A 19,780-nucleotide genomic window follows, 5' to 3' on the forward strand; every position below is an offset into this window, starting at 1 on the left:
CCTAGACGGCCAGGGCACAGCCGGACTACACATCCCAGCAGGCCCTGCGCCTTCAGCCCGAGGAGCCTCCCAGCGCTCCGCCGCACGGCACGCCGGGAGTTGTAGTCCTCAGCGGCACCCAGGCGGCGAGGACCGCGGACAACGCAGCGCCTGCCGTGTTCCTCACCTGATCTCCTCGGCCGTGTACATCCCGAAGGAGACCCCGACCAGCCGCCGCCACGGCACCACTTTCGGCTGCCTCATGGTGAACAAACGAACCCCCCCGGCCGACACTTCGTCCCTGTCTGCAGGCAGACGCCACAGGAGGCACCACGCGGTCCCGGCGGTCGGGGGCAAGCGAGGCCGGGCGCTACCACTGTCGCGGAGGTACGGCCTCTCCCCGGCACTGCGGCAATGGTACCGCCCAGCTTCCCAGAGGGCAGTGCGGGAGCGCTGGCATGGCGGCGCGGCGGATGGGTGGTAGTTCCTGGCAGCGAATGTTATCGCTGAGCCGGCGGGGTTGCTTGCTGGGTGGGAGGAGAGAGTGCTACCGGTAAGGGTCCCGCGGCGGAGGGAAGAGCAGGGCTGGGCGGCGGGGACAGCGTGCCGGCATCAGCGGAGGAAGGGTGGTAGATAGGGAAGGTGAGGGGCGAAAGGCTGCGCATGCGCGGTGGTGGCTGAGGCTGGTGTCATGGCGTGGCCTTGGTGTCATGGCGTGGCCTTAGGGGGAGTCCCTCTTCAGGGCTTTTCCCTCTTTTTGGTGGGCTCAGCTGCTTGGAGCCGCTCCGGGAGTGATTTTGAGTGATTAAATGCTGCCTAGAGCTGGATCTCACTGATGGACGGAGCTGAACATGAGCTGCGTGTACCCAGGCAGCCAAGAAACGAACAGCATCGTGGCCTGTATCAGCACCAGTGTGGCAGCAGGGCCAGGGCAGTGGTCGCCCCCCTGTACTGGGCACTGGTGAGGCCGCACCTCCAATCCTGTGTTCAGCTCTGGGCCCTTCACTACAAAAGAGACATTGAGGTGCTGGAGCACAGCCAGAGAAGGGCACGGAGCTCGTGCAGGGCCTGGAGCACAAGTGTGTTCAAAAACTGTGTAGATGAGGACCTCCATGACATGGGTTAATGGTGGCCTTGGCAGGACTGGGGTAACAGTTGGCCTTGATCATCTTTTCCATCCTAGTTGAGTCTATGATTGTATAAAAAAGCAGGTGAAGAGGGGAGGTTGCTTTCAAGATATCCTTCAAGCAAAAAGGTCCCATTCCACTGAGTACTCGCAGGCAAAATATAACATGTAAAATCATACCGCTTAAGTTTATGTGACTTACAGGAATAGCTAGAAACTCTGCTTCATTTCTAGGTGTTCTTCTAGCAGTACAGCTCTTGGGAAGACTGCAGACAATGCAGAAGGTATGATGTCTTAAGTACTAGTTTCTTGCATATGTTTATTTAATACAGTGTGTCTGGAGATAAGGTGTGAATGGAATGCCCTCTTTCCCCTTCATGGGTTTTCTTCCCTGTGTCTTCATTGTGCAGAGATTTCCTGGCTTAACTTGATGACCCTCACCACCAAAATGCTCTCTGCTGCAGGAGCATGAACCAAGTTGTCCACTTCCATGAGTTATCCAGTTGCCCTCTGAAATGGAATAAACTATAAAATAAAAAAGGGGTTTCCACCTTGATCCTGACAATTTTCTTCATGATCTTGCTGCTTCTTTGCATTCCTTCCCATATTTCAGCTCTTGAGTTTTGTGAACAGAGTGAGCTGGGATGCTCAGAGCCATGCTGCATGTGTGAACAGGTTTCTGCCAGTCACTAACAGCTTGTGAAAGTATCAACACAGAAGCAGTGGGAAAAGTGCCTCTGCAGGCCCTGGCTCTGGGGATTGTAATCAGGAGGTTCCACATGTTCCTCTGAATGAATTTGCTAAGATGCTTTACTAACAACCTCTGGCTTATTCATTGTGGCTTTGTTCTCTTTATTTCTCTTTGCAAAAACCTGGGAAAATTGATCTTGGGGTGAAAGGAACTGAGCAGCTGGAGCAGAAACTCAAAAGGGCACTTTACTGCACTATTCAGACACCTTTTCTACTACCATTGCAGTGAATTGTGGCTTACATTAAACTGTGACTTCAAATTACTTGCTTAGTGCTTTGAACTGGAACAGCTTAAATTGATTTTCATGATATTTTGGGGTATCTGTTTGTCTAATAATAATTTTAATGTTGTTTTTCATAGTTGCACAAGAAGAAATTGTGCTCCCCCGAAGGAAAACCTGGTGAGTGTTTACTGCTGGAATTCTCTTGACCTACAAGAAGGTCATTGTTAGACAGCTAAATGTAGTCTGCCCGCCAAAGTTGAACATGAAGATTCAGCTGCTGTATTCCTGGATTTAATGTGTCTCCCTGCTGACTGGGAGCTCTGGGAATATTCTGTCTGTGAGTATTCTAGTGCACTCCATTCCTGGCCTTGTTTTAAAAACAGTTATAAGGACTGTATGTTTAAACATAGTTCTCTTCCCTTGTAACAGATCACATTTGATAGAAATCTGTAAAATCAAGCTAGTTTGACTGTCAATACATGGGTGTGTTTCAGCAAAATAAACTTGACTGGTGATAGCTGCCTGAATAAATCCACTTTAGAAATGATGCAGCTGAACAAAAGCTATTTTCTTGGAAACAATCTGAACTTGCATGACTGCAGCAAAAACTAAGTTTATAACCAAATGGTGCCTGTATGTGAACCTAAAATAAGACCACCTTCACCTAAATGCTCTCACTGGCCTTGCCTTTGCTTTAGAAATGAGCAAAGTCTTAAGGAGTCCTGCAAAATCTAGTTTGGGTTGGCTGGGTTTTATTTTCCTCCCAAGACTTCTCTTGGAGAGGGACTTGTATCCATCTCTTAGAGATGAGGAGCTCTGAGAAGAGCATTCCAGGGAATTCTGTGTTCCTTCCCAGTGTTCCTTTTTTTAATTATGTGTAAGGACAGGAGTGCTAACAGGAAACACACATGCTTTTCTGGTTTTCCTCAAAGTCTTTTTTGTGGTTGTTCCAGAACTGAGACCATTTTAGTAGCTGAGTTTTTCCTCCCTTTGCAAAAAGTGATATTTTCTAAATGCAGCAAAAACCTATTTCCCAGAATTGAAAATAGGATAATCATGTGCTTGCTCTATATACAGTGTAATGCATAACATTCAAAGTCTGCAACTGAATATTAATTGAAGCTCCTTTATGTTTAGGGATAAATTGGCAGTTCTTCAGACATTGGCTTCTACTGTGAAAAGGGTAAGTAGTTCCCTTGATCATGGAAATAGGTCAATTTGTCCATCCCAAGTGACAGCCTTGCACTCTGGGGGCTCTTACTTCTGCTTTGTCCATAAATGAAAGATGGGGCTTTTAACATCCATTTTTTACAGGGTTTCACTTGCTCAACACATTTTGCTGTGTCCTTAAAACCTCATTTTAGTGCTAAGAGAGCTGCAACTCCCAGTGGAAGCTGCAATATTTTGATAAGGCTTTTGCTAACATCAGGAGCAAGTTCCTTTACCAGTTCAGCTTGCCAACCCATATTGCTTCTTCCCAATCTCAGTCCAGAAAGCAAGCCTTGCAAAGAGCAATGAGTGTCTAGTCAACATTTGTAAATGCTGTGATGCCATCCTGTTTGGCTTGAATCCTGGAAGTTGAATCTAATCCTGCAAATTCCCTCAGCTCCCCCAGGACTGTTACAATTGGGTTTCTCCTTGCTTTGCAGGACATTTGTTGCTTGCTGTGTTATAGTAAGGACCCTTCTGCTGTCACTGTGTTAGCCTCTGTGTGTATATAGTGGCGATGGTTTTTAAGCTTTTTGCAAACAGGCTAAACCCTTTTGAACTAGAGGACTTTTGTAAAGTAGGCATCAGGTGGTGATTATGTCCTAAATTCCACGAGGCAGTATGATATACCTACAGTGTCAATGTGTACATAACTAAACATTTCAATCCTTGGGTTTTACTTTCTACAGGATCCTACTGCTGCGCATTATATGTTCCCAGATGACCCTTACCTTATGCCAAAAAATGCAGCCAATTTTGTAAGTGTTTCCTTTCGTATCTTTGATAGCATTACTCTTGGGCTTCAGCAGTTACAAAAGAAAAACCATCAGATTTCTCTTCTGTGTATTTGTGAATGCATAATGGTGGGAGCATTTCTCTGCATGCTAGAGAGATCCACCCTGTACACACAAAGTGCTCTCTTCCTGCCCATGCAGGGACCTTCCAGTTGACACAGCTCTGTTAACATTCCTGCAAGTTAGTGGCTTACCTGCTGAGTTCTGTTTCTCCATGTTCTGAGAACAGTAATTCTGTAGGTGAGGCATTAAAACTTGTCTACAGACTATGAATTTGTGGTGTTCCAAGTGCTGAGATTTTCTGCTTACAGTTAAATTAAATGTATGACTTAAAACAGATAAGATCACTTGTGTGTGTGTGTGTGTGTGTGTTACTACGTAGATTACATGCTACTAGTTTACTGTCCTGGCCAAGCCGCAGGAGTTTTAGTTGTATCACAGAGCACAGCTATTTGTTAATTTAGGCTTATGCAAAGAGAAGTGTTAGGATGATAATAGAGAAGAAGGGAAAGTCTTCCCCTGATGTTACCTCAGCCTAAGATTAAAGAGCATGAAGCTGATGTGGGAGAAAGCAAAACTGGAAATGAGGGCAAGAAGGAATTCCTGTATGTGATGTTATTTAAGTGTAATGAGAGAAGACTGGGAGCTGAGATACATCATTGCAAATCAGTGATGTGGCTACCAGAGAGCTTCAGTTATGCGTATCAGAGGCAAAGCCATTGAGAAGACAGAAGGCAGCAATCAAATGTGAAGAGTTTGAAAAGAAGCAGGCTTTAGAACTTAAGGAAAAGTGGTAAATGGGAATCAGATGATGCTCTTGGAAATGAAAGCCAAGGAGAGAAATGTCCAAGTGCCATAACTCTAAAAAGAATGCTTTTCAGCTTGACGCAGTAGTGCAGCGTTTCACATGCCTGGTACAGAACTCTTGACTAAGTAACAAGGAAGGAAACAACAGTCTCATTAAAGAACAGACATTCTTATATTGGCATAAATACCAGAATGTTTCTCTGGAACATTGTCTTGTGCCTATGTTTTTACTAAGAGTTGAAAATGAAACAGGAATTCAGTTTTGATTCTGTCAGAACGCTGAGTGTTACGGAAGATGTTTTAATGACTTATTTCTTCCTCTTGTTCTCTCTCATTCCTGTGCAGCGGCTGTTTGCATTGTCGAAGGAGTCTGGGAAAAATGCTGCAAAATTCATTATTAAGCAGTTTCCTCAGTATTTTGACAAGATTTCTGTACATCCCGATGTAACAGTAAGCATTTTGATTTTAATTTTCATTGTGTCTGTGCTTTGTCAGGGAGTGAAATCAACTGTCTGGTCCAGAACTAACATAAAAGGATTATTTTGTCAGCTGTTTTGCAGACAGCTCTGAAGGCATTACTGTATTTCCGTTATGTTTCTGAAATGAATGTTTTTCCTTAGGAATTCAATCTCATATCAGGTTCTTTATATAAAAGTAAGAAAAGAAATGTTTAGATGCTTAGAGAAGAGAAGCTGCGTGGAGACCTCAGAGCAGCCTTCCAGTATCTGAAGGAGGCATTTGAGTCTGCCCGAGAGGGACTTTTCATCAGGGAATGTAGCAATAGGACAAGGGGTGATGGGTTCAAACTTAAACAGGGGAAGTCCAGGGTAGGTATAAGGAAGAAGCTCTTTACTGTGAGGGTGATGAGGCACTGGAGTGGGTTCCCCAGAGAAGTGATAAATGCTCCATCCGTGGCAGTGTTCAAGGCCAGGTTGGACAGAGCCTTGGGAGCTAGATGATCTTAAGGACTTTTCCAGCCCAAACCATTCTGTGATTTTATGTTGACTTACTAGCATGAAGGTGAGAGATAAGGGTGTGTGTGCTCTTTCATCACCAAAAGGGCTGCTGTTGTTGGGCTGGGAGGGTTGAGAGACTATCAAAGCAGTGTCTTGGGTGAAGAGTAAGGGTATTGAGCAGCAGTAAGGCCTTTGAGCAACCGGGGCAGTGGAAGGGGTCCCTGTCCATGGCAGGGGGTTGGAACTAGGTGATCTCTAATCAATCCTAAACCACTCTGTTTTTCCGTATTTGCTTAGTAGTTATTTTAGCAGTGATTTAGAGAAGGTTTGAGCTCGTGTCTAACTTGCACTCTTTGCTTTCAGTGCTTTATGCCTGAGATTCTGACTCCTCAGATTGAAGGAGTGAGTGAGGAAGCTCTAAAAGAGCGTATCCACCTCAGAAGGGTGAAGGAATCTGTGGACCTGTTTGATCAGCTTGTACAAGCAGGTATGTGTTCAACTGCCAGATTCTGTGGTGGAGTTCTACTTCATTTGTACCAAAAACACCTTAGTAGCTGGCGCTGGCTATGGAGATAGTCCCACGACTACATTGCTGCCCCTCAAAACCAACTCATCTGGTGAAGTGGTTCTCCAGAACCACTGGGCCCTCTTTATCTCCTGCATGTCTGACTTGTCATTTTGATGATAAGGAGAACAATTGATTTCTGATCAAGAAACAGATGATATGGTGTGGAGTTTCATCCTTCTCTTCCAAAGTAAAAGAACTGTGATGTAGCAGAGCAGGGCCTGTTACGGGCAGATATTCTGTGGTTGAGTGGTATCATTCAGCCTTCAAGTGCTCTTGTGCAGTAGCCTGTTGATCAGTGTATGCTGCATCTGTGCTGAGCACTTTGCTTCTGTGTTGGACTGGTGCAGCATATCAGCTGAGTGTTCCTTCTGTGGACCTGCCCTTAGTAAATGAGTCTTTCTTAGTTCTTACTTAATTTAGACCCTATCCCTGTTATGGTGAATGAGGAGAAGGCAATAGAAAACTTAACTGCCACAAGCCTCTGAAGGAGGAAGGCTTACTGGGAAGGAGACCTCATATCCACTGAAAGGTGGAAAGGAGATGATTCAATTAAATAGCTCTTTGTTTCGGTTGGGTTTAAATCTGTTTCATAGGATAGTGGAACACACAAAGTGGTCTTCACAGCAGGGTGTATCCTAGGAATAGTTCTGAAAAGCACTGGAAATTTCAGATGCTCTGTTGGGTATATGCTGCTTCACACTTTCAGCTGCCACTTCCCCCTCCCACTTGGTCAGGAAAACTACTCTTTTCAGATACTGTAGTTCAGTGTTACCTTCTGCTGTGAGTGGGTTTGCAGAAGAACTGGTGTCACACTTGCTAGGCAGTGCCTTTATGTTGAAAAAGTGCAAAATGGTGCAACTGGGTGTTCAGAGGTTTTCTGATACGGCTGTAGAATGGTTTGTTCTTTACTTTCTCTGGGACTGTTTGCTCCTCATTTCCTACAGGTACTCCTGTATCTCTGGAGACCACAAACAGCCTTTTAGATTTGTTATGCTTCTATGGAGATGGGGAATCTACACAGGAAAAAGAGGAAGAAGCAAAAAAGGAAGAAGTAAAAGAGGATTTGGAAGAACCAGGGGTATAAAAAACCTGTTGATCTCTAGTTCTTTATTTCTTTCATACGTAATGGGAGTGTATCAAGGTGATGTCAGGATTTTTGTGCTGTGATTAGCTGCCTGGGAGATGGGGTGGATCAGATGCAGTCAACATTCTCAAGTGATACAGCAGTTAAAAAAATCCAGTGTTTGACCTAGTAGCAAAAGTAGTTTCCATAAAGCTGAACTTAGTATGCTTGGAACCTGTCTTGGCTTAGTTCTCCTGAACTTGTTTTATAGTTGCCTGCAAAGAAGACCCCTAGTGCAGATCACACGTTAATTTTCTTCCAGTCTGAACCATATTAACTAGATTTCAGTGAAGTTTAGGTCTCCTGTTGTAGTCTTAAGAGCATCAGGTCACAGGGTACAGTAATAGATACGTTACACAATATGGGAAGACTGTTGAGGGAGAGTTTTACAGAGTATTTACTGTAGTTCAGTGATTCCTACTAACTCCACGAATACTTATAATTTACCTTTTAGTATGGGTAATAACATAAATATTAATCTAGTTATTGCTTCCTGACAATTATAATAGAAATTATTTCAGTGTAACCCAGTAAAACCAACCTTTAGCGGCATAGAAATTGCTGCTTAACATCTGTGTTGTTCCCAAATCACGGCATTTGATGTTGAATCATAACTTTGACCTCTGAGAAACTTATTTCTGCCAAAATTTCTCCAGGTGAATTCTTCAGAACAGAAGGCTCCAAAGAGACAATTCCAAAGAGGTTTACAGTCATCTGGCCCTAGATGGAGGTATAGAAAATAATGCCAATATTCCCATATTCAGTGGTTTGTGCACATGCATTGTTATAAAACAGACTTCCAAGACAGTTTGGCAGCCCATACTGGCAGATATTACTTGCTATATGCATCTCTAACCTTTTAAAGTATTGATGAAGATTGAGTAAGTGATTGTAGAATAGCTCGAAGTATCACAAGTAATATATTTGAATGTGAGCCCGTGGGTATACAGCCCATTCCTTTGTGTTCTGCATGCTGAATCCTTTTCCTAAAGGTATCTTCTGTTGAATTCTTTAACATTCAGCTTGTTCATTGATTCTAGGGAGAACAACAATGCTGAAAGGATATTCAAGATAATGCCAGAGAGGAATGCACACTCCTATTGCGCAATGATCCGTGGGATGGTGAAGGTAAAGTTATCCTTCAGTGGTGGGAGGGCATTTTTCAGCTTGTGGAACCTCACACAGTCACAGAGACTCTTATTTTCGTTGTTTTTTGTGCAGCATGGGGCCTTTGTTAAAGCTTATGACATGTACATAGACTTGCTGAATGAAAGACACAAGGGTAAGTGTCTCTTAGTTTTACTTTGTAGTATTCTAAGTAACAGGAACCCATTGGTGGTACATGAGTGTTTGCTTCATGGCAGTGATGATTGGCGCAGGGGTACGGACCTCAGCTGGATCATGGGAGCTGAATGCAAGCTGTTTGTTCCAGTGCAGCTGGCATGTGGCTGGCTCTCTGGAACCAGGTTTGCATGAGACTTCGCCAAAAACTGAGCCATGGCAGCACCAACTGTTCTCTGTAGAATATAATTGTCACTTAAAATGAATCATCTTGCACTTTCCAGCTGATGTGCACACCTTCAACGCACTGATTTCAGCAGTCCCACATCTGAAGGACAGGTTCTCAGAAAGATGGGAGTTAGCCAAGGTAAGGCAGTAGAGCAAAAGAGGTGGGAAAGGGGTAAGAGTGTAGGGACTGGGTCTGCTGCATCAGTAGAATTTTGCAGTTGTTAGAATACTAAAAACAAGAGCTTTGTACAAAGATACTGATACCTGCTGCAAATGAAGTCCACTGGTTTCAACATAGGAGCTAGCTATTGAGGACTGGAAAATGTACAAAATCCAACCTTAGCCTTGCAGAATGGTTTGCCTTGTGGGAACATACCTGATTCAAGAACTGCCTGGACAGAAAGCAATGGGGAAATCATGCTGGGAAATAAAACCAAGCAAACCATTTTAGATAAAACCTCTTGGAATTGTAGTTCATGCTGGTTGGGATGGAAATGGAATTTTGAGGGGTAACATGGGATGCTCCAGTTTTAATGGCTTAACATCAGTAAGGAAAAATAGTTTGTAAGTTTAAGAATTTCTTTGGCGAGACACAGTTGTCCAAGATCTGATCTGATGTAATTTTATAGTCTCGATTTTTGGTTAAATTACTTAAAAATTAGATGGTACTCCCTTAATAAATGATCAAGTGGAATCATTCACTTGAAGGGGGTGAGAAAGATTAGCTTGAGGAAATGAGTGTATACTTACCTGTCAGCTGAACTGTGATCTATAGCATGCAAAGCACTAAGGATTTGGGGATTCTTCTTTAAGGACTTCCTGAATCACATGGCTCAACAGGAAGTGCAACCAAATCTGCTAACTTTTAATGCTGTACTGAAGACCCTGAGAAGATGTGGTGGTGTAGGCAGAAATATGTCGTTATTGGTAATAAAGGAAATGGAAGCGCTTGATATAGGTAAGAGAACCAGGATGGTTATTACATTCCAATGCCACCTCTAGAATAGTTGATACAAGAGTTACAGTGATTCCTAGTTTCAGGGAGGAAGTGTGGAAAAAGCATTTCTCCCTGTGTTCTTGACTTCACTGTTTGTTTACTTGTGCAAGAGAACTGAGAAATAAAGATAAGTAGTAAGCTGTGGCCACTCAGCAAGCCAGTGCCTGTGGATTTCAAACTGAATCATCATCTTCAGTCCTTGTTGATTACTAATTGCAATACAGTGGGTGTACTTAGCCCCTTAGGTCAGGTATTGAAGCATTTTGGTGCTGTGGTTAGGAGCATGTTTATCATGACATTTTTCCTTCTAGCTACTTAAGGTGTGTTCTGGCCCATAGGCTCTTCATCAGCTGGGTCCTTATTGTAGTACTGTAGAAATTATAGTAAATTTATGCATGCTGCTTATGCATAAAGCTTAGCCAAGAATGTTGAAGTAACTTCAGTGTTTTTGCTTTCCAGAGCCTAGCCTTGCGACGTATGAGCATCTTCTCTTCATGTTTTATAGAGGCGGTACGTGCGTCGTCAATTAGTTCATGAATGTGTCCTATTAAACATCTGCTTTAAATGCTTTCCAAATGTGATAGGTGAAGGCAGTTGATTCATAGGTGAAAAGACAACTTCCTGTCTGTGCAATCCCAGTGTTACCCGTGCAGTCTGATTCTACTTGGGTGAAGAAGCTATAGAGGGTCATAATGCTGCTTATTGGAGGGGGTTTGAACCAGATGAACTTTTGAGGGTCCCTTCCAACCTAAACTATTCTGTAATTTGATGATTTTATAACCTTACAGGGAGGGAGGAGTCCTTCTGTTTAGCCTTAGCGCTGGAAAGAGCCTGTTTCCTTTTGTGGCCACAAATTGCTAAAGCTACAGATGCTGCTTGGTCTCTGAGGAGGCTGGATCTGACTACAATACATATGCTTTGATGCACTATTATGCTGTGGGAATCTAGCAATAGTAGAGCAATTTTTGGAGCAAATAAAATTGCAGCTAATGCGGAGCACCATGAGAATCATGGCACTTGTTTGAAGTGATGTTGCTTGTTTTTATTTCCATATTGCATTTGCAGGCTGATGCTCTTCATTAATGAAGTGTATGGCAGGACTGAGATGTGATGTTGCTTGTCTCTTTTGTCCCACAGCTGAACTTCATCCGTCAGGTATCATCTCTGAGGTGCTAGATGATGTTGAAAAGAGGAGCTTCACTCCTGAGGACCCTGATGATGGTAGGGACTTCAATATATCTCGCTATCTGCATTGATTAAGCTTGCATTAAGTTAATTTATTGCATCTTGCAAGGGAAGGGGAGGTGTGTTGTACCTAATGGCATTAAGTAAATTGCCCCCATTTTGATACCTACAGCCAGCCATTGTTTCAGTCTCTGGTAGCATCCAGTGTTCTTGTTTCCTATCCAAGACTCTCGCCACAAAAAAGGAATGAGATACTGAGCAGGATAGTTTCTGTTCTTCCTCCCACTGTAGCTTTCTTTGCCTCCCTCAGGCAGCATCAGTTTCTGTGCTGCTTTGAAATGTCACTGACAGAAACCAAAGTGTCATGAAATGGGAAAGAGACATTTTCAGGGGGCAGTTGTATGTCCTGGGGCAGCTCTGGGATGTTCTAGAGAGGTGGGTAACCTGCCATGAGCAGCACATGCTCTCTTCCACTGGAGGAAATGGAGGTCAGTGATGTGGCTGCCTTTTTTGGAGGCTGTATGTTAGGCATATAATGCTGTCTTGCAGCAAACAAGAGGATGTAGCTTTTCTAAACCTAAAGTCAAACAGATCATCTGCCTCAATCTGACTCCAAAGGCATGGCAGTACAGCTGCCTCACAACACTGGCTAGCAAAACTCAGGCCATACCAGAGTCTCTACATATAAAGTCTTCACCAAGCAGAGCTACAGATTCAGCTTTCTAAGTGAACATGTTTTACTTGTCCTGTGGGAGGCTGGGTTAATGCGCTGCTGTTTGTGTCATTCAAAGTTTGGAGCTCACACATTCCATTTTCTTCCTTTCAGCCAACTTTTTTAACACTGCGATGCAAGTGGTAAGTGTCTTGTCCCTGCAGTCAGAACTCCTTTGAGCCCTCCAGCTAAGACTTGCCTGTGAGTTTTCCAGTCTGTCATACAAGATTTAGCTCTCAGTATCTCCCTTTTTCACCTGCGCTCATCACCTCCTGTAACTTACCTCTATGATTCTGCAGTTCTTTGCTTGGTACCTGCTGCACTGGTAACCTGCATGCCTGTGAGATGCGTCTCTTGCTGGCGATGGCTACATAAGTCTCTGTCCACTGTGCTCTACCTCCTGTTTCTAGTGACACTGCAGCAGTTGGACAGTCTCAGCACCAGAAGGTGTCACTTTAGGTCAGAAAGCTCTCACCCACTGGGAGAGCCACACATTTGTCTCAGTTAAACAGAATTCCTGGGCAGTCATTGAGTTCATCCTGTTAGAAATGTTTGCCATCAGCTCATTACTCTTCATACTTTGTGAGTCTCAGAGGGATGTATTAAGTATTGGATTTGTAACCAAAATCAAACTGTTTCATTACAGTGCTGTGATCTTAAGGACATCAAGCTTGCCTATCGGTTAAATAAGGCCATGGAGAAGGGAGATAACTGGAAATTCTTGAGCATGGATCAGTTAAATATCTACTGGTGAGTGAAGTGCAGGTGATATTGAGAGTCTCGTGTAGTGGTGTCAGTTTGAATACAAACCAGGATTCAAACATTGCAGAGGGTGCTTTGGTGAACACTGGTTATTGTATGCGCAGTTTGGGAATTAGGTTCCTCTTAAGAACAGTGATAGCTTAGGGTTTATCTTCAGTTTGTGGCCTTGCCCAAACTGAGTTGTCTTGAAGCATCAGTCTAGCTTAATACCCAGCAACCATACTGACCAGTTGTGCTTTCTTCAGTCCTGTTGTCCACGTAAGATGGCAGCTTAGGAGGTAACACCAAAAGAGCATACAGGTCAGACCTAGTCCTCTGCATGGTGGTGTTGAGAGAAGTTGCAGCACAGCAGGTGTATTTAGGCATCAAATTCCCACGTGGTCACACAATTTGATACTGTAATCATGGCATCTAAAGTATCTCCACCAACGTCATTAAGTGCTGCAGTCACTGAATGTAAGTACCTGGAGCATACTGATTTGAAGAGAAACCTGTTAAGGCATTGGAACCAGAGATGCTCCTGTAAATTGACAGCATCATCATAAGAATCACAGAATGGTTTGTGTTGGAAGGGGCCTTAAAGCTCATCCAGTTCCAACCCCCTGCCACGGGCAGGGACACCTTCCACTAGAGCAGCTTGCTGCAAGCCCCATCCAGCCTGGCCTTGAAATTGGTAAAAATTATCATCAAAGCAAGATGCAGTTTCAGAGGTGGATGATTCAGACGATTGCACCTTATTTAGCCTGGAAATAAACCAAGGGAAATTTAATTTCTTGGTGTAGGGACATTTTCCTAGTCAGTGCATTGGGTCAGGGTCCCAAGTGTGTATTGTGAACCTGTACAAGTAACAAGGTTAATTTTAGTTCACTTCTTCAAGTGGCTCTTAACTAGAGGCTGTATTTCAGATAGATTCAGGTACTTCAGACCTGACACCAGGCAGGGAGATTGCATTCGCTTGAGGTTTTAAATGCAGTGCTCTAACCTCTGGTTAATTCTGCCAACTGCCTAGTGTCAGTGTTAAGTTCTCTCACAAAAATGCTACGCTTATTTAAGTGTATGGAGCATTGCAGTGATACAGTGAGGTCTCCCTGATCCACATACAAATCTGTGCAGAACACCATTGTTTGCTGGTGCTTCTGTATGCTTTGGTTGAGCTAATCCTAACTGATTTAGAACATTTCTCCCCTCCTCTAGGTCAAAATTCTTCTCCTTGTTGTGCATGATGGAACAAATTGATGTCGTGTTGAAATGGTACAAAGAAATGTCCTGTTCGGTAAGTGTGTGTTAGGGTAAGCTTCAGAGCTTTGGTGTGGAGAGGTGGAACAGTTACAGCTTACTGAAACAACTCTCTTGCTTCACCAGCTCTTCTATCCAAGTCCTAAAAATATATTGGAACTCCTTCAAGCACTGGATGCAGCCAACTACTTGGAAAGGATCCCTTCAGTCTGGGAAGGTTAGTGATAACCACATGGCTATGGAGGCAGCTTGCCTGCTAAAAGTCAGGAGCTTTTATCCCCAAGTGCGAGGTAGCTGGGGGACTTCCTGCTGCTCAGTATAGCCACAGCCAGGTGCTTTGGCATAAGGGATGTTACTCCTTAGTGCAGTGGTGGGCTGTTGTGGTAGAGAAAGGCAGAACCTATGTTTGGGCCTGCATAGACTACCAGTGTGGCTGTGTCATAGCTAAATGTCAGTGTCTTGGAAAACAGTGCTTACCAGAGAGCAGCACTTTAACCAACAGCCCATGGTTAACTCATTTAAACTACTTACCTGTTCTTTACCGCTTAAGAAGATGAGACAAGAGTGCAGATACAGGCTTTAGCACACAGAAGGTACCTTATTGTCACCCAGAGGGGACAGACGGGTTCCTTTAGGATCCTGGGCAGAATGATGACAGCACTGATTCATAGTTACAATTAAAGCTTTATTTTCTTAACAGGATTTTATGATTAGCATAGAATTTATAAGCAGAATAGCACTTGATTTCTGTAGGCAGAATCAGTGTAATACAGTTTTATAAATAGCAGAATTTTATAGCACTGCTTAGCTTATGGTTTCCAATCATCTGGACCCTCTGCAGGTGGTGTCAAATCTCAGTACTTGGTTTGCTCTATAAAAGAATACAAGTCACCACTTGCTCCTCAGAGGAAGCAGACAGTGGTGGAGGTGTCTCTGGCCACTGAGAATCATGGGTCTCACTATCCAGCAGCAGTTCAGGTCCATGTTCCCACTTAGGACCTGTAACTGCTTGATGTTATTGACAGTGCTCTGTGTGCTGTTACCTTCCCTGTTCTGTGCCATGGTCATCACCAGCATTGGGCTGGCTGGGTGCTGGGCCTTGAAGGCTGTTAGCAAGGGGAGCAGTCAGCCTGGCACCCAGGAATCTGCAGGCTGGCAGAAGAAATCCTTTTGGTTCATGTACTTGGTGCACAGGACCTTCAGGGCATGATAGTGAGGGGAAAGGGAACTAACACAGGACCTGCTCAGTCAGAAAATGCTTTCTAAAATGGCATTCATTACTCTGAGCTTAATACCTGGAGTTGGGAGCAGAGGTGTCAGCCACACATACCAACTATTGCCTTTCTCTAACAGATATGAAACAGATGGGGTTTAATAGGAGACCAGAACTGTTGGAAGAGCTCTTGTCTTTGATGAGCAGGGAGCAGCACCCTGATGAGGTAAGGAAGCTGTCATGGTCTAACCCCCTATACAGGAAAGCACCACAGAGCCACTTGTTCCCTCCTCCCCATTGGGATGGTGGGGAGAATCAGAAGGGTAAAGTGCAAAAAGTCCTGGGTTGAGATAAAAACAGTTTGATGGGTAAAGCAAAAACTGTCTGAGAAAGCAAAGCAGAACAAGGAATTCATTCACCACTCCCCATGGGCAGGGAGGCAGTTCAGCCATCGGTTACTCAAGAAGACAAATGCCATCGATGTGAACATCCCTCCCTTCCTTCTTCCTCCTTTAGCTTTATATGCTGAGCATGATGGCATATGGTGTGGAATATCCCTTGGGTCAGTTGGGGTCAGCTGTTCTGGCTGTGTCCGCTCCCAATTCCTTGTGCACTCCCAGCCTTTACTGTGTGCAAGAACTGCTCAGCAGTAACTAAAACATCCCTGTATATCAACACTGTTTTCAGCACGTACCCGAAACAGCCCCTTACTAACTACTATGAAGAAAATTAATACTATTCCATCCAAAACCAGTAAAGAAGACTCTGTGCAAAGAGTAGAGCTCTCTCCCCATTTCTTTGTGCAGCAGATAGACTGTATTTAAGTGCTGATTTATTCTCCTGGTCAGTCTTAGTTCCAGTGCATATGCTATTCCAGATTTCTAGATCTATGTGAGCTCATCCAGGCCTGCTAAGCCCTTTGAATTGTCTTCAACTTCCAGAAAAAACTTTAACAGAGAAGAGGATCACATCCTTACCTGGGTTTGGAAGAGCAGTCCAGTCCAGCCCAGCCAGCTACATCCTTGTGGAAGCATGTGACAATTTCAGGGATTTTTTTGCCGGAGATGTTGTTGCAGTAACTGGCTCCTCAAGCTAAGGAGGGAGGGTTAAAGGCTTTCATGTACTGCAGAGCTCTCAAATACCTGCAAAGCCATCTTGGAGCTGGCAGAAGTGAGCATCTTTTTGTGAGGAATAACCTTTGTTAATGGACACATTTAAACCACAAACCCATAGGAGGAATTGCAATGAAGGAGGGATGTTAATTCTAGAGGGTTTGGGATTAATGGCACAATCTTTCCACAGATCCAGCAGGCTTTTGCCAAGTGTGCTGAAGACATCAAAGCTATGCACGAGCAGAGCAGGAAGGAGCAGGTCCAGTTACAGTGGACAGGCAGCACGCTGGGCTGCACTGCTCTCCTGTTTGCCAGGGCTGGCAGGACCCAGGATGCTTGGTACGTGTGAGGCTGCTGTGAGCATTTGGTTGCTGACCTTGTAACTCAAGGCTTAATCACAAAAATCCATTGCCTTGAAATGGTGGTGCAGGCAAAAGGAGGGGATAAATCCTGCTGGGAATGTGAGGGGGGTTCCTTAACTTTATGGTTCATTCTTGGCACCAGGTTACGGTTTTCTGTCTTAGAAATGGGTTAGAAGTTAATGCAGCAGCTGGCTTAGAGCATCTCGCAGCTGCTTATGGCAAGGTGGGGTTTATCACTTCACTAAGCACTGCTGACTGCCTGCAGCTTCCCATTTGATAACTTCCAGAGCCTTTGAAATTCAAACTGCTCAAGAGATTAGAGTTTAATTAAACCTTTAATTAGAATGAACCCTGATTAGACCTATGAAGAGAATACGTTTAGAACTAGAATTTGCTGTCCTGCCTGCTCTCAACTTGAAATGCTGGTTGAAATAACTAGCTTTCAATTGAAGGTTCTGAGCTGTTTTCTGTTAAACACAGATGTTCTCTTTGCACCGATGCATTTGAAACAAAGGTTTGGCAAGTATCCTTCTAAAAATACATCCTACTTTAAGCTTCCCATCAGCTACTACTATTTTCTGTGACACTAATGTTAGAGTTAAGATGTTTTGTGTTAAAGCCATCAATGCTAGTAGCTGGCATATGCTGCATCTGTCAGAACACAGCATGGGGTGTGTTTCAGATCTGTGGGGAAGGTTGTTTCATGACATAGAGCTTGCCTGTGTCTCAGCAGGGGCTTGTCTTATCCAGGAGATCCAGTAACTCTATTCCTGTGGTTTGTGGTGTGTGAGGGTTTTTTAATGACCATTTTGGTTTCTTTTGAACAGGAACATGATGGAGCGTTTCCAGCAGATCAATAGGATTCCCACGTAAGTACTTACAGGGTCTGACTTCAGGTAGAGGCTGAGATCTTGCATTTCTATTATAGAATATCATAGTTGGGGTTAAAAGCTTTCTGCTGGGATAGGAGATACCAAGTGCACCACGTTGGTAGAGGGTGAAGACTGAGGTGAAATTCCTGCAGGAGCAGAATTGGGCTGGTTGAGTGATGTGAGGATCTGTCACCTCCTTTCCCTTTAAAGGAGGTGCTGTAAATTAATGGCCACCTCACCTTGGATCCTGTGAACACTCACACTTTGCCTTTGCTTTTGCAGTGATCGGGTGTTGGATGGGTTCTGGAACTGTGCTAAACAAACCAATTGCCCAGATGAGGCGATTAAGCTGGTAAAGCTGGCAGCATCCCTTGGCCTTCCTGCATCTCAAAGGCTTAAAAGCAGAACGGAGAAAGAGTTTGAACTCTCTGAAAATCAGAAGTAAGTTTTTAATGTTACTGCTGAAGGGGTATAGCAGGGTGTTGGAGGGATAATTCCTGTGGAAAGGTGGCACAGAAGTGGCTTGTGTGTGGACTCTGCTTGACTCAAACTCCCAAAATGGTCACTGCTTTTGATTCCACACTATCCATCCTTCCTAGAAGGAATGGGGTTAGCGTTATCCACCACTCACATCTGCTTCCACCTTTCTTTCCCAGAATCTTTTCCTAGGTGGGTCTGGCCACCTAAAAGATACTGACTGCAGGCTAGTAAAAGCAGAGAATGGCCACAGGATGGGCCTGCACGTGGCTCACAGGTTCTGAGGGCCATGGTTAATCTTCAGTCCATCTCATCAGGCATCACTGTTCATTGCAAGCTGCTGCAGCAAAGCTCAGTTGCCAGGCTTAGGCTTGAGGGATCACAGTTTGGAGCCAGTGGTCTGGTCCAAGGGAATGAATAAACAGAAGTTCAGCATCCTTGAGAAGCTGGCCCATCACTTCTAGGTAACTGAAGTGGCTTTTCCTAAGGGAGTGTGTGTGCTTGCACCAAATGCTGGGTAGGCCTGTCCTTTGAGGACAATAGGTGTCAGAGACAGCCCATAATGTTCTTTTTGGAGGGGGTTTACCCTGTGTTTTACATCTGTCCTTTCAAGCAGAAGTCACAAGATGTCACTGATCACTGAACTGTTTTACACATGCAGGAAGATGTTGGAGAGCATCCAGTCAGACAGTGACAGCGACAGCGATAGTGACAGTGACCGTGAGTAGCTGTCCTTGCCTTCCTCACTGGAAACCTGAGAGCAGCTGCTGCCTGGATGCCAGGAGGCTTCTGTGAGAGCTGAAACGGCTGAGGGGACAGTGTTCGGGAGGTGCTGCAGCACTGCTGAGCATTTCAGAGCTTTCCCATACAGGACCTGCTTCGCAAGAGGACGTTGTCCTCGTTGGATGGAGCTGGAGTGTGTCCTGTTTGGTGACTTCAGACACAGCGTGGGCTACACCAGCACAGTCTCTTCCACACCACTACCTGCATGAGCTGACTCCCAGCAGTCATGACCTGCTTCAGCAGGGCTGAGGTAGGGGAGGGCTGCAGCAAGGAGTGCACTTCCTGGGGCTGCTCAGCACATACAAGACATTGACAGCTTGAGCCACTTCTCTTGGACCTCCTGTGACTTAAACCTGTGCCAGATTTAATTCCTTTCCAGCCAACTTCACTGAACTACTTAAATATGATGTTTACTCTGTAAACACTGCAGATGCAATACTCATCACCTGTGTGTTGTTCCCCATCTTTTTGGGTGTTCTGGAACAGGCTTTGGACTGTTGAAGATGCTAAAACTAATTTGTACAGCTGGAGACTGTATGTAATAAATGGCTGACAGAAAGCTGGCTGCATCCTGGTAATCCCTGAGCAAACACTGTTGATTGACTGCAAAGTGTTGCTGCTCTGTGAGGGGGTGAGTGAAGTTCATGCAGAACACAGTAGTAAAGCTACTGAGGTGGCTGGGCAGACAGAGGACTGGGGTTTGTTCTCTGCCTTGGAGGTAACTGGTGCTTACAGCATGGTGCTGCTGTTCGCAGCTTGCAGATGAAGCCTGAGGTGGGTTTTGAGGTGGTATCTTCAACAGGCAAAGAAGGTGTTGTTCTGAGAGAATTAATCCATGTTCTAGTGAAAAGTAGGGAACAGTTACTGCTGCTTGTGGAAAACAATGCCTGATGCTGCAGGACAAGTAAGAACACTTCAGTGAGAAGCAGCATCAGGGTAAGTCAGGAATGAGTTGAGGAAACAGCAGCTGCTAAATGCAGAACAAGGCATAGCTGAAAGGGTGAAAGTTCCTCATGGTACAGGA

The 19,780-nt window shown here is 44.5% G+C and overlaps 2 protein-coding genes and 1 non-coding gene across 6 annotated transcripts in view; 2 read left to right on the top strand and 1 right to left on the bottom strand.

Annotated features, from left to right (window-relative positions):
• POLR1A (RNA polymerase I subunit A) overlaps positions 1 to 546 on the bottom strand; it is a 36,254-nt gene extending 35,708 nt beyond the window's left edge. Inside the window, exon 1 of the mRNA XM_065661390.1 lies at positions 167 to 546. Within this exon, the coding sequence (XP_065517462.1) occupies positions 167 to 243 (77 nt within the window). The 5' untranslated portion in view covers positions 244 to 546. The remainder of the gene's footprint in view (positions 1 to 166) is intronic.
• PTCD3 (pentatricopeptide repeat domain 3) lies at positions 404 to 19,315 on the top strand. 4 transcript variants are annotated; one of them, XM_065661415.1, is made up of 24 exons: positions 404 to 532; positions 1,340 to 1,389; positions 2,217 to 2,256; positions 3,217 to 3,262; positions 3,978 to 4,046; positions 5,235 to 5,339; positions 6,209 to 6,332; positions 7,358 to 7,491; positions 8,193 to 8,266; positions 8,577 to 8,664; positions 8,758 to 8,818; positions 9,102 to 9,184; positions 9,859 to 10,003; positions 10,502 to 10,552; positions 11,180 to 11,263; positions 12,054 to 12,082; positions 12,586 to 12,689; positions 13,896 to 13,974; positions 14,064 to 14,154; positions 15,291 to 15,376; positions 16,453 to 16,601; positions 17,452 to 17,493; positions 17,779 to 17,937; positions 18,635 to 19,315. In XM_065661415.1, exons 1-24 carry the CDS (start codon positions 438 to 440, stop codon positions 18,699 to 18,701), a joined length of 2,055 nt encoding a protein of 684 aa, XP_065517487.1. In that variant the 5' UTR covers positions 404 to 437; the 3' UTR covers positions 18,702 to 19,315. The 4 variants fall into 4 exon arrangements, with proteins under 4 accessions (XP_065517487.1, XP_065517476.1, XP_065517506.1 ...); XM_065661404.1 differs by lacking the exon at positions 404 to 532 and adding an exon at positions 816 to 940; XM_065661424.1 differs by lacking the exons at positions 404 to 532; positions 1,340 to 1,389; positions 2,217 to 2,256 and adding an exon at positions 2,389 to 2,416.
• On the top strand, positions 8,894 to 9,035 carry LOC136007480 (small nucleolar RNA SNORD94). The gene has a single exon (XR_010609731.1). It is a non-coding gene; the product is annotated as a small nucleolar RNA SNORD94 (small nucleolar RNA).
• Positions 19,316 to 19,780: the final 465 nt, after the last annotated feature.

Source organism: Lathamus discolor, chromosome 1, assembly GCF_037157495.1.
Source record: "Lathamus discolor isolate bLatDis1 chromosome 1, bLatDis1.hap1, whole genome shotgun sequence".
In the NCBI taxonomy this organism is placed as follows: Eukaryota; Metazoa; Chordata; class Aves; order Psittaciformes; family Psittacidae; genus Lathamus; species Lathamus discolor.